General features: G+C 36.2%; 4 protein-coding genes and 5 non-coding genes across 10 annotated transcripts; all 9 read left to right on the forward strand.

Moving 5' to 3' along the window:
• Nucleotides 1-453: 453 nt before the first annotated feature.
• Nucleotides 454-4,528, forward strand: LOC149385805 (uncharacterized protein At1g51745-like). The gene is made up of 4 exons (XM_089626015.1): nucleotides 454-825; nucleotides 914-1,265; nucleotides 2,053-3,068; nucleotides 3,169-4,528. Exons 2-4 carry the CDS (start codon nucleotides 1,075-1,077, stop codon nucleotides 4,140-4,142), a joined length of 2,181 nt encoding a protein of 726 aa, XP_089482141.1. The 5' UTR covers nucleotides 454-825; nucleotides 914-1,074; the 3' UTR covers nucleotides 4,143-4,528.
• A 406-nt stretch (nucleotides 4,529-4,934) lies between these two features.
• Nucleotides 4,935-7,167, forward strand: LOC149385806 (large ribosomal subunit protein eL28y-like). 2 transcript variants are annotated; one of them, XM_089625665.1, is made up of 4 exons: nucleotides 4,935-5,019; nucleotides 5,121-5,286; nucleotides 5,404-5,564; nucleotides 6,829-7,167. In XM_089625665.1, exons 2-4 carry the CDS (start codon nucleotides 5,139-5,141, stop codon nucleotides 6,967-6,969), a joined length of 450 nt encoding a protein of 149 aa, XP_089481791.1. In that variant the 5' UTR covers nucleotides 4,935-5,019; nucleotides 5,121-5,138; the 3' UTR covers nucleotides 6,970-7,167. The 2 variants fall into 2 exon arrangements, with proteins under 2 accessions (XP_089481791.1, XP_089481792.1); XM_089625666.1 differs by having other exon boundaries at nucleotides 4,944-5,022; nucleotides 5,123-5,286.
• LOC149385807 (small nucleolar RNA R24) lies at nucleotides 5,872-5,964 on the forward strand. Its single transcript, XR_016301533.1, has one exon. It is a non-coding gene; the product is annotated as a small nucleolar RNA R24 (small nucleolar RNA).
• On the forward strand, nucleotides 6,066-6,161 carry LOC149385808 (small nucleolar RNA R24). The gene has a single exon (XR_016301530.1). It is a non-coding gene; the product is annotated as a small nucleolar RNA R24 (small nucleolar RNA).
• On the forward strand, nucleotides 6,248-6,343 carry LOC149385809 (small nucleolar RNA R24). Its single transcript, XR_016301529.1, has one exon. It is a non-coding gene; the product is annotated as a small nucleolar RNA R24 (small nucleolar RNA).
• Nucleotides 6,435-6,530, forward strand: LOC149385810 (small nucleolar RNA R24). Its single transcript, XR_016301528.1, has one exon. It is a non-coding gene; the product is annotated as a small nucleolar RNA R24 (small nucleolar RNA).
• Nucleotides 6,640-6,731, forward strand: LOC149385811 (small nucleolar RNA R24). Its single transcript, XR_016301532.1, has one exon. It is a non-coding gene; the product is annotated as a small nucleolar RNA R24 (small nucleolar RNA).
• Nucleotides 7,168-7,516: 349 nt separating the features above from the next.
• On the forward strand, nucleotides 7,517-10,366 carry LOC149385812 (ras-related protein RIC1-like). Its single transcript, XM_089625664.1, has 8 exons — nucleotides 7,517-7,770; nucleotides 8,218-8,290; nucleotides 8,495-8,542; nucleotides 8,620-8,667; nucleotides 8,762-8,833; nucleotides 9,183-9,338; nucleotides 9,442-9,545; nucleotides 10,050-10,366. Exons 1-8 carry the CDS (start codon nucleotides 7,643-7,645, stop codon nucleotides 10,141-10,143), a joined length of 723 nt encoding a protein of 240 aa, XP_089481790.1. The 5' UTR covers nucleotides 7,517-7,642; the 3' UTR covers nucleotides 10,144-10,366.
• Nucleotides 10,367-12,781: 2,415 nt separating this feature from the next.
• On the forward strand, nucleotides 12,782-15,924 carry LOC149385813 (jacalin-related lectin 19-like). The gene is made up of 5 exons (XM_089626626.1): nucleotides 12,782-13,087; nucleotides 13,602-13,665; nucleotides 13,890-13,993; nucleotides 15,177-15,362; nucleotides 15,488-15,924. The coding sequence occupies exons 1-5, from the start codon at nucleotides 12,929-12,931 to the stop codon at nucleotides 15,734-15,736; spliced, it is 762 nt and encodes a 253-aa protein (XP_089482752.1). The 5' UTR covers nucleotides 12,782-12,928; the 3' UTR covers nucleotides 15,737-15,924.
• Nucleotides 15,925-16,630: the final 706 nt, after the last annotated feature.

A 16,630-nucleotide genomic window follows, 5' to 3' on the forward strand; every position in this document is an offset into this window, starting at 1 on the left:
ATTTTTATTTTTAGCCTAAGATATGTATGATATTTTATAATTATTTGTTCACTGAATACTCTATCGATAAGTCTATTATTTGCCGATAAATCACATCGATAACGATAAATTTACTGATATGATTTACTCTCATTTTCACTAGATATTCCGATAAATAAAATGTATTTTCCGGTAATCCTTTAAAATTTGAATCGCTGTGTGATATCGGTAACAATATTTCAACGGTATTTCAATATTTGATTGCACTCTAACCATTCCGCCATAGATAGTTACCGGGATCTTGATGCGGGTAGCCGCGACTAACCGTACACCATTAATAATGTCGAGTGCTACTGGTACAAATCAAATACAGTGTATAATAGACGAAACACGACCCTTATTATTTATTTATTTATTTTATAAAATTAGTTTTTATTTATTTATTATTAATTTTTCTCAATTTCTCTTCCGTTTCAACCTCAGTTCCATCTCCTCTTCTCTCTGTCTCTCCGTGAAAGAAAACCCCTCTCTCTCTCTCTCTGTGTCTCAAATTAAAGAAACCAAAAGGTACCGTTTTGATCCATCCACATACAGCCGCCAATAAATTTTTATTCACTCTCTCTCTCTCTCTCTGTCCGTACACACCGAAGTCTCACAAGAGCTTCAACGATAGAGAGAAGAACAAAAATACAGTCAGTTGGGCTGGGATCAGAAAATCCAAGCCCGCCAAAAAAAAAAAAAAAAACCAAGTGACAGAGAAAACACCACATAGAGTTTCCAATAATAATTAAGAAGAAAGAATAATTACCAGATCTTCGTCTGTTCACATATATTCATTTCTGCAAGGTATGTATTCCATTTCTTCTTCTTCTCTCTCGATTACTCGTATTTCGCTTTCAATTCTTTGTTTAACACGTGTTTTAATCTTCTTCAGGCTTTACATGAGCTTGCCAGTGGAACCGAGGGGATTGGGCGAGGGAGGTCAAGAAGAATTGATTGTTGAACTTCAGACTGGTTTTTTTGGGTTTCGGTGAATAAGAGCAGAGCTCGGATTGCTATTGGTGTTGCGATTTGGGGCTTTCTTTGTGTTTTGAGATGGGAAGCTCTGGAGAGGCGAGCAATAAGGCCATCGATGCTTCGGTGGGAGGGTTGGTTTGGGTCCGGAGACGAAACGGGTCGTGGTGGCCGGGTCGGATATTAGGTCTCGATGAGGTCTCCGAGAGTTGCGTCGTCTCGCCGAGATCGGGTACGCCCGTCAAGCTTCTCGGTCGTGAAGACGCTAGTGTGTCAGTTCTCTCTTTCTCTCTCTCTCTCTCTCTCTCTCTCTCTCTCGATAACCTAATATTGGCCTGCCTGGTTTTGATATTGCTATATTCTGTATTGAAGTCCTGGGTTTGATTTTATAGGTCATTTCTTGTTTTAGTCTTATATATGAAGTGTGTTCTTGTTTGGTTGGGTTACAGGGTTCAGGAGGATTGTTATTGTTTGGCATACCTTGGGTTTGATAATGCTATATTTTGATGGAAGTCCTGGGTTTTTTTAGGGCATTTCGATTTGCCACTCAATACCTTGTAGTTTAGTCTTTTATAAAGTGTGTTCTTGTTCTTTGTTTGGCTACAGGGTTTGGGAGGATTGTTATTGTATGGCATACCTGGGTTTGTTTATGCTATATTTTGATGGAAGTCCTGGGTTTTTTCCTTAGGGAAATTCTATTTGCCACTCAATACCTTGTAGTTTAGTCTTTTATGAAGTGTGTTCTTGTTCTTTGTGTGTGTTCTTGTTATTTGTTGGGTCACAGGGCTCAGGAGGATTGTTATTGTTTGGGGGTAGTTTGAAAAAAAACACCCATTTTTTTTTTATGTTGATGAGGGAAAACCCTAGTTTTTATGCAAGTTTTGATCTTATGGTGTTGTGTTTGTTTGCTTGGGTAGTTTATACTGATTTTCTCTGGTATTTAGCTTGATGCATTAGGCTGTGCTTTTTTTAAGAGTTTCGGTTAGGAAAACTGTGTTATGAATGCAATCTGACTTCCAAATTTTTGGGTTTTTATTTTTTTTTTTAATTTTTTTTCAGAGACTGGTATAACCTAGAAAAGTCAAAGAGAGTGAAGGCATTTAGATGCGGAGAGTACGATGACTGTATTGCAAAAGCCAAAGCTTCAGCGGCCAATTCCAGTAAGAAAGCTGTAAAATATGCACGGAGAGAAGACGCGATCATCCATGCACTCGAGATCGAGAGCTCGCGGCTCGTGAAAGACGACCAAACGGATGCGAGCCCCGGGGCCGATAGTTTGGGCCACGAGAACGGCGCGGAATCTCCGTCCGTGTCCCACTCCGGCGACCAAAACAATGCCGCGGGCATCGAAATCGATGCAGATGACGAAATTGTAGAAGTGAGTGATCCCGAGAAGAACTCGGACTCGGCTCAGGAATTATCTCAGTCTGGTATATCTTTCGAAGAGCCAAATCACGTCCGTTCTTCTTCTAAAGTGCGGTGTGTGCAGGGAAAGAGGCAAACCCCAAACGATTCAGAGGACGAGGGAGTGAAGCGGATGAGAGGGCTCAAGGACCTCGGACTCGGCGTGGGACCGAAGCGGAAAGTTCCGGGCGGAGGAGGAGGGCTTCTCGAGCTCGTCCAGCAAGACAATGCTTCGCTCTCCGATTCCAACAATCTGAACTCTTCATCGAATCGGAATGGGAATAGTAGCGGCAGAGGCGGGTCGTCGACGAAAAGGAAAAGGACCCAAGTGGCGAACATCGCGAATAACGAGTTTCTGAAGAAGAAGAATCGCCGGCGTCCGTTGACAAAGGTTTTGGAGAGCAGCGCGGCTATTGTGGAAGCTGTTGATTGCGATTTGCCTCCGGGTTTATCCAATGGGAAGGTCTCTGGATTAGAATCGACCGAGTCAAAGAAAGTTGTCTCGCACGAGAATGGGACCTCGTTAATTGGTCCGGAACCAGTTTGTGATACTTCGAATATCGACACGGCGGAAGAAAATGAGATTCCCAGCACATCTGGATCGGCCGAGAACGGTTCTATCGATAGGTTGTCTGAATTGCCTTGTGTCAGAGAAGAAAAACAATCTGCAGGTACTTATTCTGCTCATATCATTACTTCGATTTCATGAGTGTGAGCCAACCTTGTTTTTATCTCAGGATTTTTTGGTTTCTATTTTTCATTGCCCTTCAGGCGTTTCACAGGTAGTCGTTGATTCACTTTCCGATAAGCCTCGAATTGGTGCGCTGAAAAGGCAAGGCAGCCAAAGTAGTCAGGCAGATTTGGTGATCAACGAGACTGGGTCCACCAGCTTGGAACCAACCGTTGATGCGTACATCGACCAAGGCACTTCAAACAAGTGGCAGCTTAAAGGCAAGCGAAACTCGAGGAAAACAAATCGAAATAGAAATCAAGTCCCGGAAAAACTCGCTGACGCGGACGGCGAATCGAACGCTTGCTTGGAATCTGGTAAAGGAGTCGAAGAATCCAACGGAATCGACGTACCGGTTGTGGACGAGGCCCACGAAGACGGGTCGAAGAAGAGCTCGATCATCAACAATCCGAGTCAGAGGTTGCTTCCATATCGCCAATCCCGTTTCACGGTCCACTCGAGGTATCGCTCGTCCGATCCCTCGGCTATAAGCTCTCCGCCCGAGTCCTCGCTGTACGAGGTCAAGGTCGAGGTGAGCGCCTATCACCGGTCGCCACATGTCCCGATGGTCTCTCTCATGAGCAAGATCAACGGCAAAGCCATGGTGGGACATCCCATCACGGTCGAGCTTTTGGAGGACAGGTTTTTCGAAAATGTCGCTTTGGAAGCTGAAGAAGAAGAGGAAATCGAAGAAGAAGAAGAAGAAGATGGTCGTCAAGCCAAGCGTGGCTCGGTGAATAACGGAAGAGTCACGGCCAAACACATGGCCTTGCAGCCACCACCACGTCAGCGTTCTCCACGTAAATCGCCGAGGGGTAAAAAATCGGGGCTGTTGCCCAAGAAGATTAGGAAGCTATCTACGCTCACCGCCGGGAAGAAATCCGACGAGAGGAAATCCGCGGCGGTGGCTGAGAAACCCAAGGCTCCAGTGATAGCTTGTGTCCCGTTAAAATTGGTATTTAGCAGAATAAACGAGGCTGTGAATGGCTCGGCCCGGCAAACCAACCGTGCTTAAAAAACATCGAAAAAAAAACTCGGTTCAGTCTTTTATATGAATACTGTCATTTTTTAGAGAGAAACTACTACCACAATTACTAGAGGCTGTTTTTTTTCTTCTTTTTCTTATCTGGGCTCTGTAAATACAATGTAACATTAGTGAAGTGTAAAGATGGTGATCTAATCTAGTATTAGTTTATCCAGCTAGAGATCTGGTATTAGGTGTTGATGACCTGATATTAGGTGGTTATCCCTTTTTTTTTTGTTCTTTGAGTTTATGAATATTTTACATCTACTGAAGTTAATAACTTCATTCCCCAATGTACTTTTTAACTTAGAGCGTGGGACATGATTTAAAATTTGTGAAGGTTCTGGGTTTTATTCATTTTCTCTCCTTTGATTCAAGCTATAGTCTTCATAATTATGGCTACTATTATTATCATTTTTTTTTTGGCAAAGGCAATCGTTTATGTTGACGGAAAAAATGTTTGTGATTTGTGAGCTATTAACTTCCTTGTGATAAGGCCGATCTATGTAAGATATACCATGTATGTATATTGTATTCAATTAAGAGATGGTGGTTGTGAGGCATGTACTGTATATAGGGAGGTTTGACTGTTTTTTCTCTTTACTGTGGTTTGGGTAAAACTGAAAATAAATATGTAGAAAGGACAATTTTATAATATCTGTTGTAACTAAACGACACCAAATCTGGCCCATGTAAACGACTCATCGTTCGCGCGAAACTATTTTATCGAAGGGTATTTCAGTCTTTGCGTAGCAGCGATTTAGGGTTTCTTTCTTCCAAGTATATAAATTCCGAACATAGTCGTCCTCTTCGTCTAACTGCTCTCCCCGACTCTCACTTTGATCCAGCTCTGCGTAAACCCTAGAAAAAGGTTCGCTTCTCTCCTCCTCCTTCAACAAATCACAGACTTACATTATGTGCTCGCTTCGAATAAAAATGGCCGTTTTATCGTCTGTGTTTCGGATCTGCAGGTTATAGAGAGAGGAGATGGCAACAGTTCCGGGGCAGTTGATCTGGGAGATCGTGAAGAGGAACAACTGTTTCCTCGTCAAGGAGTTCGGCAATGGAAACGCCGGTGTTCGGTTCAGCAAAGAGCCTAACAACCTTTACAACCTCAACACGTACAAGCATTCCGGTAATATATCGTTTGTTTGTAGACGCGGAATTTCATTATGTATCTGTGGTTTCTTCGATTTATGAATCATTTCTGGATTTTGATTTTTAATGGAGTGTTTTGTGGGTCATGATTTAGGTTTGGCGAACAAGAAGACCGTCACTGTTCAGGAGGTGAAAGACCAAGGTGTGTGTCTTGCGACGACGAAGACGAAGAAGCAAAACAAGCCTGCTTCTCTGCTTCACAAGTCCGTCATGAAGAAGGAATTCTCCAGAATGGCTGCTGCTGTTGCCAACCAGGTAAAATTTGGCAACTTTTCTCATTTCAATATATTTGTTTGATGATCTGTGTTACTTTGCATTACTGTGGTATTTTTGTCTTGTATAAACTCTAATTGAATCAGTTGATGTGTTTAGATTTGTAGTTTTGGGACTGAACTTGTATGTTGACAGTACTTCAACTATTTAGAAGATTCATCCAGTCGAATATATATGTTGTGTTTGTCTTATTATCTTGTTTTGCTGATTATAGTCGGTTGGTGAGTTTTTTCGTTTATAGTTGGGGCAGATGAGCTTTTTTGGTTTTATGGATGTGTGTAGTTTGTAATCTACTTTGATGAGCCTCTAACACGTAAGTGGTTTCAACCTTAGTGGTATGTTATCTTCAGTGGAATCTAGTTACGCTTAGCTTCTGAGCTTGTGTAGATGATGATAATCAATCTGCAAGATTTTTAATTTATTGATGTAGATAAAGTGAAAATGTTTAATGGATGTCCGTGGGTTGAGTTTGAATGTTTGTAGTCTGCATTGATGAGCCTCTAACATGTAAGAGGATTCAACCTTTGTGGTATGTTATCTTCAGTGAAATCCACTTGTTACGCTTGGCTTCTGAGCTTGTCCTGCTTATAAAAATTGTCGTATTTCAGTTCATGATTTGAATAGATGAGTCATGTTTATTGTTTTTTAGTTGGTATGTTTGTCTTTTTGCGTTGATGAGCCTCTAACATATAAGAAGATCCCATCTCAGTGATGTGGTATCTTCAGTGAAATGTACTTGTTACGCTTGGCTTCTGAGCTTGTTTATTTGAAGATAAGTTATTTGCGGTGGCTATGTTTCAGTTTGTGAGTAAATAATTTGGTTCTTTGTTATTTAAGTTTGCATGTTTTTCTTTTGCGTTGATGAGCCTCTAACATATAAGAAGATCCTACCTTTGTGGTATGGTTTCCTCAGTGAAATCTACTTGTTACGCTTGGCTTCTGAGCTTGTTTATGTTAATCTGAAGATAATTTAATTGATAGTTTTTCTATTTAACTACATACACGTACTACTAGGTTTCATTGGTTCTTATTTTTTTGCTACTCGGCATATCTATCTTCTGCGTTGATGAGCCTCTAACATGTAAGATTGAGCTGTTTTGTACGGCTTTCTCAGTGAAATATAATTGTTACGCTTGGCTTCTGAGCAAAAATTGTCAATAAACAATCTGCGTGATTGGTTCAACAATTGTCTTCTGTTTTGCCTGAAAGAATATCTAATCGGGTATGGTTATTTCTATTGTGGCAGGTCGGAGCGAACCACTACAGGCCAGACTTGAAGGCGGCGGCTCTTGCACGGTTGAGCGCAGTGAACAGAAGCCTCAAAGTTACCAAGTCCGGTGTCAAGAAGAAGAACAGACAGTCTGTCAAATCCCGTGGCAGGAAGTGAAAAAAGAGTCCTATCTCAACTTCTGCTTTGAGTTTTCTTTAAATTTTTATTTACTTGGATCTATATAAGTCCTGGATTTTGTTTGGTTTCATCAAGCGTGGTCTGCGTTACTCTAGATGTTTTGAATAGCAGGATTATTTTAAAATATATTTTTGTTAGAACTGAATGAAGTGGAATCATTTTGTTTTTGTATTTTTACTTTCACTCGTGTCGTTACTTCTATTGATCTCTTTACACCAAAAAAATGCACTAATGTGCGTCGTACAACAAAGCATCATCGCCTCTTGAAACGACAGCGAATAATTGTACTGGGAGATTACTTGTCGTTTACGTATTCCATTACTTTAATAAATATGGCAATCATGGCATCTAACAAGTAGCTTTAAAGCAATAAAAGAATTTTATGATTATGAATGGAAATTGTGTTCTTCAGCAATGAAAATATGTAAATAGGGCACTCAGATTTTGTTCAATGCGCTGACTTTTGGGACTTCCATGGACAGATTTAAACTCGGACTGGCCTAACTAGTTTGGAAGCAATTGAGATTTGAGACTTGAGAGTCCATCCATTGATTCACGGTTAAGGGCCTGAGTGGAATTTTGTATATTTCTATTTAATTTTTTAACAAAATTATTATTTGCGTTGACAGCGTAGACCCTTGCTTTAAATGGCATGTGCATTTCTTACTCTAAAAAAGTATTTCTTGCTCTCAACCTTTTCGCCTGTAAAAGAATCTCAAGCGGAACAAAACTACGCAACAATTATTCAGTTCATCAAGATCAAGCCATGAATCCCGAATAGTAATCGTCTCTCTAACTCACCAAACTTTTTTTTTTTTGTGTATCTCTACATGTCGTGTGATACTTTTGTTTCTTTTCTTTTATTACTGTAACTATGGCGATCCTTCTCAATCGATGTAGTATTTCTTGATAAGACTATGTAGGCTTTGGGAAATCGTGGATGGATATAAGTTCTGTTGCTGAAACTAGCTGATAAGGATTTTCATTTATCTGATTTTTAGTTTGTTGATTGATATTACGAGGCGAAAAAGGTCACCCTTGAAATTAATTCTCATGAGATAAAGGTGAACTGAGTCTGTGAGTTTCGATGGAAACTAGATGGGTTTTCACTCTTCAGAGAGTTAAAAACGTTTTTTTTCTTCTGGACTATTGTTTTCGAACATGAATATTTTGTGCTTTGTTTGATACCGAATATTAAATAGATAAAATAAATTGTTGTTAATGCAGTGATTACCTCTTCAAGCTTTTGCTCATTGGAGACTCTGGTGTCGGCAAGTCATGTCTTCTTCTGAGATTCGCTGTGAGAACTCAGTTTCTCTGAACTTAAATCAATACATTTAACTTGGTTGATGGTCTTTTGTTAAGAAGTTTTTGTTACAATTTCTTTTTATTAGATGTTGCTGATAGGAATTCAATATCAAATATGTGCAGATTTTAATCTTCGAATTTCTGAATAAAGATATCTCTTTTGACAATTTAATATAATTTCACTTTCTCTCGATAGGACGATTCGTATGTGGAAAGCTACATTAGCACCATCGGCGTTGACTTTGTAAGTAAAGCTAAAAAAAAAGGTACCGGATCGCTTTATAATTGGCTATCAAAGAAACTCATTTTTCCTTGATACAGAAAATTCGGACGGTGGAACAGGATGGGAAGACAATCAAGCTTCAGATTGTGAGTGCAATTCCAAACTCTCTCTCTCTATATATACTTTGGATGTGATTCTCTTCCAAAAAAAAAAAAAAAAAATCTGCTTCTTTCTCTGCAGTGGGACACGGCTGGTCAAGAGCGTTTTCGTACAATCACAAGCAGCTATTACCGCGGAGCTCATGGAATCATTGTAAGAATTCTCGTTTCTTATCACCTCTTACGAGATTGTGTTATTGGTTTGTTAGGATTAGAGCCCCTAATCTCCAACCCAACAAAAATATAATTGATGAAACAAAGAATAAATTCAGACACAAAGTGTTTTCACTCTCAATGGGAGAGCTACACTCATTTTCACTTCAGTAAAAAATTGGGAAATCCAGTTTGAGTACTATCCCGTCATACTATACAAAGAATAAGACGAAGCTTAAGCCTTAAATTCCCAAAACGCCCTTTGCTTATTATGGTCTTCATAGCGTAGGCGTAATTTTTGTTCCACAACTCAACAGTTTTTGCCCCTTTTATCTTTGGGCTCTGATTAGGTCGTGTACGACGTTACAGACGCGGAGAGTTTCAAAAATGTCAAGGTGTGGCTACAGGAGATCGATAAATACACGAGCGGGAACGTGAACAAGCTCTTGGTCGGAAACAAATGTGACTTGGCCGACAAGAGGGCTGTTTCGTATGAGACCGCCAAGGTATCTTTTTTTATCTTATAAAACCCACCGAGAAACATTGCAGAGAGTTCATGTTCAGTTTCCCTTTTCGTCGATTTGTTTAAGAAGTGGGTTCGTTCAACAGGAATTTGCGGACGAAGCAGGGATTCCGTTCCTGGAAACAAGTGCAAAAAACGCCACCAACGTCGAACAGGCCTTCGTAACAATGGTTTCCGAGATAAAGAACAGGTCAAATAATTGCTCGAATTCAAAGCCAATGTTGTTTTACTAGTAGCTAGAGATGAAAGTTTCAGTCAATAATAACTTTTTTTAACTGAAAAGTAACAAAAAATTTCGTAAAAAAGCTAAAAAGAATTATTTAGTACAATAAAGAAAAAGAAAAAAAAAAGGTTAATCGTCATATGAAACCAATCGGTGTGTTAAGGTTAACCGTTAACCGACCAATAATTTTTCATAGATAAGATATGATTTTTGAATTCTATTGTTTTTTTTTTTTTTTTTTTTTTTTTTTTTTTCTAAATTATTATATTAAGGGTCCATTAGATATATAACTTTATTTACAGTTTTGGTTCTGCCATTTAGCTACTCTTTAGTAAGTTTTTGATAAATAAACATGATCAAATATTTACCCGAGTAAATTGACTGAAATACTCTTATCAAACTGTTGGCTAATTAAAAATTTATCTAGTGTTAGTTGGCTAGTTTGCTAATTATTTGTTATATTAATAATAGGATGGCGAGTCAGACATCGGTTGGCGGTGATAAGCCGGCGATGGTGCGCATCCAAGGGAAACCCGTCGCTCAGAAGTCCTCTTGTTGCTCCTGAACATTCCGGGCCTGAAAATATCGCCTCTAAACTCATCTTTCACACCATTCTTCCTCTGTGTATAGCCTTTTTTTGACACATTGTTAAGAAGAAAAATAGACTTGGTTGTTCCGACACGTCATTTATTTTGTATGTGTGATTGTGCAAGTGTTTATACATATAAACAAAACTCATTCCATTTGGTGGCGAACTGTGAATCTGTGATAATTGTTTCTTATGTTGAGAGCGATGGCATTGTTTTTTTTTGTTTTTTTTTCACCTGAAAAGTAATTGATTAAATTTTTAGAGTGCATTTGTGTAAAATAGGCCTCAAAACGGTCATTGACTTATTAAATTTACACAAATGGACTAAAATTATGCCCCTGACTTAATTAACTTGTTGAATGAACTCCTACCAAAGAAGCCTTAGCTGATCACTCTATGGACTCAACAAGAACCAAGAGCCTAGTTTGACAATATGAACTGTGCAATTGTAGAGTTTGGGTTTCAAGCTACGAAGTCAGATCAATCTTTGTGTCAAAGCTGTGGTCAACTGATCATCTTTGAGTTGGTCTATGTCGACGACATATGGGTCCCTAACAGTGATTCAATTCCAATCAACTTCTCATCTCCAATCTTAACATCTCTCTCAGAGAAGGATCAGTGGATAACTTCCTTTGAAAATTGAATAATTAATTTTAATTGAATAATTAAGTCATCAAAATTTAGAGATTTGCTAAATAGTCAATCTTTTGTAAATTTTAAATAAATAGTCATTATAGTGATGTGGAATTGTTTGGACGTTTTTAGCATTTTATTCATGTCTTTGAAGCTTCGATGGTTATTTTATAATTATTAACGAATATTTACAATTATTTATGTATTTTTCACTTTGTTAATAAAATCTCATATGATTATTTACTTAAAATTTTGAGATTTCCTAAATAGTCAATCTTTTGTAAATTTTAAATAAATAGTCATTATAGTGAGAACGAAGCACGCTGAGCTTATATGTCTTTGTTAGAGGAACAAAGTGGAGACTTGCCATGTACCAACTATAGATCAAGATCAGATCGCCGATGTCTTCACAAGGGTAATCTCAAGTGCCAACTTCGCAGATACAATATATATATATATATATATATATATATATATATATATATATATATATATATATATTCAAGATTACCTATTGCAAACTCAAAACACTTTGAGCTAGTGTTATGAATTTGATGGGAAGTGTTGATATGGTGTATTTGTTAATAACTAATGACTTTGTTTGATAATTTGAGTAGAGACTCGTGTTTGAATGTGTGACAAATGTCCGTCCATTTATTTTTGGAGGGTGCTTTGAAGTGGTGGTCGAGCGTCTAGAAATGGAGGGTGATTCAAAGAAAAGCCTGCTTTTAAACGATCAAACAAGCAATTTGGTTAAATTCACATGCTGTTTTTTGATAATTTTTTACACCAAGTTTTTTTTCGCGACAATGGTTGACCGATTTGGTAAGATGGTCAATTACTGCTTGGACTCTTTTATACAATAAATATTGTCATTTGATCTATAAGATGAATTATGAACACTTGAGTTGGGAGGGTCTGTAACTGGGAAAAACGAATGGACAATCCTAGGTGATGTGTTGTGAGTGATTAACTTGAACATACAAACGACTGAAAATCTAGAGCAAAAAGTAATCAACTGACAATGAAATAAATAATGATGAAACCACATTTGGCATGTCAAAGAGAATTTATATTGTAACAGTCAATATTTTCGATGACTATAGTGCATGATGACTCACCAAATCAGCATGTAGACATTTTGGTTTGATTTATATTCATCGAATATAAGAATATCTAAGATTCACAGAGGCCATAAATTGTTTGACGCTTGGTTTCTGAACCGATTTGACATATAGTTTGTCTTGTGTTACGAGTCGTTCTCTTGACTTGTTTGTCCTAAACTTTTAATTTGAGGAAAATCTAGGCGCTTAGGCATGTGCATTTGTTGTATATAGTTTTTTTGTAATATTATTTTAAAGGAAGAAGTAGTCAATTGAATGAGTCATTACATACATATTGACTAACTCAACTCAACTAGTCCATATGATTGAATTCAATATTGTGTCTTCTTCTTCTTTCTTTCTTTCTTTTTTTTTTTTTTTTTTTTTTTACTTTCATTGTCTCCTTGTACATTTTGTATAGTCCGATGCATTGAACGTGTATGAGCAAATAAATAACAATTTTTTTAGGTAAATAATCATAAAAAGTGACGTGACCTAATAATTAAAAATGAATATTTACTTAAGATTTAAGTCTGTAAATATATGAAAGTGGTTATTTATCTAAGATTTACGAAACATTGATTATTTAATAATATTAAATTGGACATATGACTATTTACCTAATGAACCACGTCCAATAAATAAATACGCAGAATAACCTCTTTTCAGTGTTTATTTATTCATTTGCCATTTAGGTCAGTTGACAAGTCTTTAGTGAATTAGTTTTATATTATAGGATCTCATTTATTGCAAGAAGCTGAATTATGCCAGTGTTCCACCTAACGTTGCCCGTGTAGGTCATGACTGACATATTATTGATAGCGTCGTATAATAATCAGCCTTTATATTTAAGTTGGTCGTCCTGCGTCTTCAAAGCTCAATTTTTTTTTCTTCCAAATTTTGGGCACTTCACTTCGCTCAACCTTTTATATATTTCCGTTTGTTCAAGTAGTTGTGCCTATTCATAGAAGTTGGATCTTTCACTTTGTGAGATAATAGTACTTCAAGTGCGATAAATATTGAGTATGTTTGGTGGAATTCGAAGTAGGAATAGGGGGCCGGGGAAGCCGGTGATCCCACCGTCCGATGAGTTTGCCAAGAAGGTTAATCTCGAAGATCGTAAGGCTAAAAAACCAGTTTCTCCCACGGATGATCAAACCGATCCAATCTCTTCCGAAATAAAGGTGAGAGATGTGTTTGAATTTCATAAGTAAATACTCTTGTTATTTACAATACTCATGATGGTTGACTTATTTTCTTTTATTATATAACCTATAACTAAAATAGTAACATTATTTAGCATAGAAATACTCAATTATTTTACTGTATTACCTTCATGATGTTCCTCCTAATATTGTTAAAATGTGTCTTTGACTGTCTTTTTGGTCTTTTGTTATTAGGTTAATTAGTTTTCATATTGAATCCTTTGGCTGATATGATATATAAACGATTGAGGTTATGTAAAAAAAGTAAAAAAGTAAAATAAAACAACCTTGCCTCTTCAGAGACATCGTATAATCACATTTTTTTTTCAAGATAATAAACTTTCATTTTTATTGTATATTAGTTTGATATAAATTAAATATAAAGCAATGGTTCTTTATATATATATATATATATATACATATATATATATATATATATATATATATATATATATATATATATATATATTCTAACTTCTTTATTTCCACTCAGCTCTCTCCGCCCATCGACCCTTCTCAAGTTCCATCCTCAAGTACTCCAAGCATCGTGAACTCAGGTACTACGTTCATTTCTGTATGTATTAGAGAGAGTTAGAGACACTTTATAAAATTCTAGTCCAACTATCAAATAATTAAGAAAATAAAATCAAGAAAATGCGCATCGTTGAATTATATTTCCAATATTTTAATAACTAAATAATTTATAATTGAGGATAATCATTATATTATATGTATTTGTCATTCTTATTGTTATCATTATTATTTTTTTCATATATTATAGATGTTAAAGCTGTCCCAGACATTGAGCCGCCACTCCGTCTTCTGCCACCCAGGCCTCCTCCGATTAACAACATGCCTCCACCGCCGCCCCTTCCACTTCCACTGGTTGGTTTATATTTTAATTTTTCTCCTTATCTTTGGAAGTCAAGAAAAATGCAAACAATAGAGAAAACTTATCAAACAATTAAATGCTATTTATAAAAACTAGTATAGAATAGGAGGAGGATGTTAACATATACCAAACTATTGAAAAAAAATACTAATTAACATTGGCTTTTTGGTTAAAATTAACGAGATATAAACCGTACGGTAAAGTGGGTTAATAATATATTAAAACTAATTGAGGAAAGAGCCAGCTGATAAAACCTGGTTAATAAGCAGCTTTTGTAATATATTTTAATCTAAGTTTATAAATAAAAAATAAAGTTTAACTTAAAAAAAATAAAATGAAAATATAAACAAATATATTATACACAGTTAATTTATGTTAACCTAACCTTAAATTTTTTTAATTAATTGTTAAGCAAAACATATCGGTAAAAGATTCACCAAAATTAACCAAAACGCACCTTTTTATTATCTTCGGATATATATGCATATAAACACGACTTTTCCCTAAAGATAGGCATCAGTGGCATATCAATGAGCTGAAATTCCCTCCTTAACAGAAGGAAGACTTCTGATCATTAATGACCGGAATTAATTCCGATTAATTGGAAATGGAATATTCTTTTTGGTGATTTCCGGCATTTATCACGGAATTAAAAAAAAAAAAAAAACAAAAATTTTAAACTTAAATATATCTTATTATGAAAAATTTAAAAATAAATAAAAACTCGGATGAGCAATAATGGAAGTCACCAAAAATTCCAGTTCTGTGAATCAATGGAACGAAATTCCGGTTCCATGAATAGTTTCGGAAGGAACAAAATTCTGGGTTTCTTTCGCTCCATTTGCCCAGTAGCTAATTGAATTTTGAATTGAAAAACAAAATCAGTAAGAAAAATATTGTCAATTTTTTGAAATTTCACATATTAGCATATATACTGTCATTTTTTATTTAGCCAGTTTATGTTGAGTTACGGATTGAATAATTACCAAGGCTTTATCTTGAACAGAGTTTTTTTTTTTTTTTTTTTTTTTTTTTTTTTTTTTTTTTTTTTTTCAAATTATGAAATGAGTATATGACGTTCTTATTTTTATTAATGAGCACCCTAATACTTAATTCAAATTATTATAAAACAAAACTTGAACAATTGGAGCTATACTTTTTTTTTATTAACTTTAGACCGTTGACGTGGGGCCGTGGGGAGGAGATGGTGGATCGAGTTGGGATGACGGGATCTACGACGGGATTAGAGAAATAAAAATTTGTGCCAACCATTACATCCATTCTATCAGTGTGGTCTACGATAAAAATGGCGAGCCCGTTTCAGCCGAGAGACACGGTGGCGACCATGGTGCCTCATTTGAAGTAAGCCTTACTTTATTTATTTTTTTTATCTTCTTTTTAGTCCATTTTTCCGAATACTTCAATTTCATACATATCTAAAAAAATCAACTACTTCTCACTATATTTATTATTCATTGCAAATAAAGTTTAAGCTGCAGTATCCAGAGGAGTACTTGGTTCACATAAGTGGTCATTACGAGCCGTATTTCAATGGCTTATCGAACCCGATAATCAGATCATTGAAGTTCAAGACCAACAGAGGAACAACGTTCGGACCATTTGGCCACAAAAGAGGCAAGTTCTTCACTCTTCCCATCGCACGAGGCCGAATCGTTGGCTTCTTTGGCCGAAGCGGAATTGCTTTGGACAATATTGGCTTTCACCTCACATGTTGATCTCATTACATTTACAAACTCATTTATATATAAATATACCCCAGATTTGTTACCATTTTTTCAAGCTATTATTATTTGATTCCTTATTTATTTTTTGTTATGAATAAACAAGAAGTTCATCATTTTGCGCTTTAATTTTTTTTTTCCTTGTTCTTTAATGGGAACTACATTCGGCTATTCAGACTTAACATGACATTCGACAAGCAGTGAACTGGTTTCAACGTACGGAATTGCATTTCCATGTACACATCTTAGCAAAATCACTTTTGATTTATGATATATCTTAGTCGATGTTATAACTTTCATTTAAATGCTGTATTATTTGTTTCAAGCACTAAGTCTTCGGTGTGTGATTTTCACGGCGTGCTTGGAGTGAGTAATGCGCCAAATGTCCAGAGCCGATGACATAATTGGCGACATGGTGAGTTTATCACAACTAATCGTAAGAAGAAAAAAACAAGTGAAAATGGAAGTGAAAATTTTATCTTCTATATGTGATAGTTAGCTAATTTAGTTTTTGTGTGATAGAATAAAAAGTTTATATATATACAAATTTATTTAGTTTTTACATATATTTTTCAAATAAAAAGATTCTAACTCACTTTGGCCTATTTGACCGCATCCGCAGTTGGTCTTGTTGATTTTTTAAAATTATCATGAGTTCGGAATATTTGACCACATTCAGTTGCAGTTGACCAAAATGGACCATGGTTAAATAGGCGGAGCTCATAACAATTTTTCAAAATATTCAATAATACCAATTGAGTGCGGTCATTTGCGGTCAACAATGCCAATTTTTCTAAAATGTTTACGAAAATTTTAAAATCAATGTTAAATCTTTGCTCTGTCAACACAGAACATTTTGCTGTGGGAAATTTACGCAAGTGCATGTGT

The sequence above is a fragment of the Urtica dioica genome, chromosome 9 (genome assembly GCF_054948205.1).
Source record: "Urtica dioica subsp. dioica isolate 48M chromosome 9, U.dioica_male_clone48M_v1_H2, whole genome shotgun sequence".
Taxonomy (NCBI): Eukaryota; Viridiplantae; Streptophyta; class Magnoliopsida; order Rosales; family Urticaceae; genus Urtica; species Urtica dioica.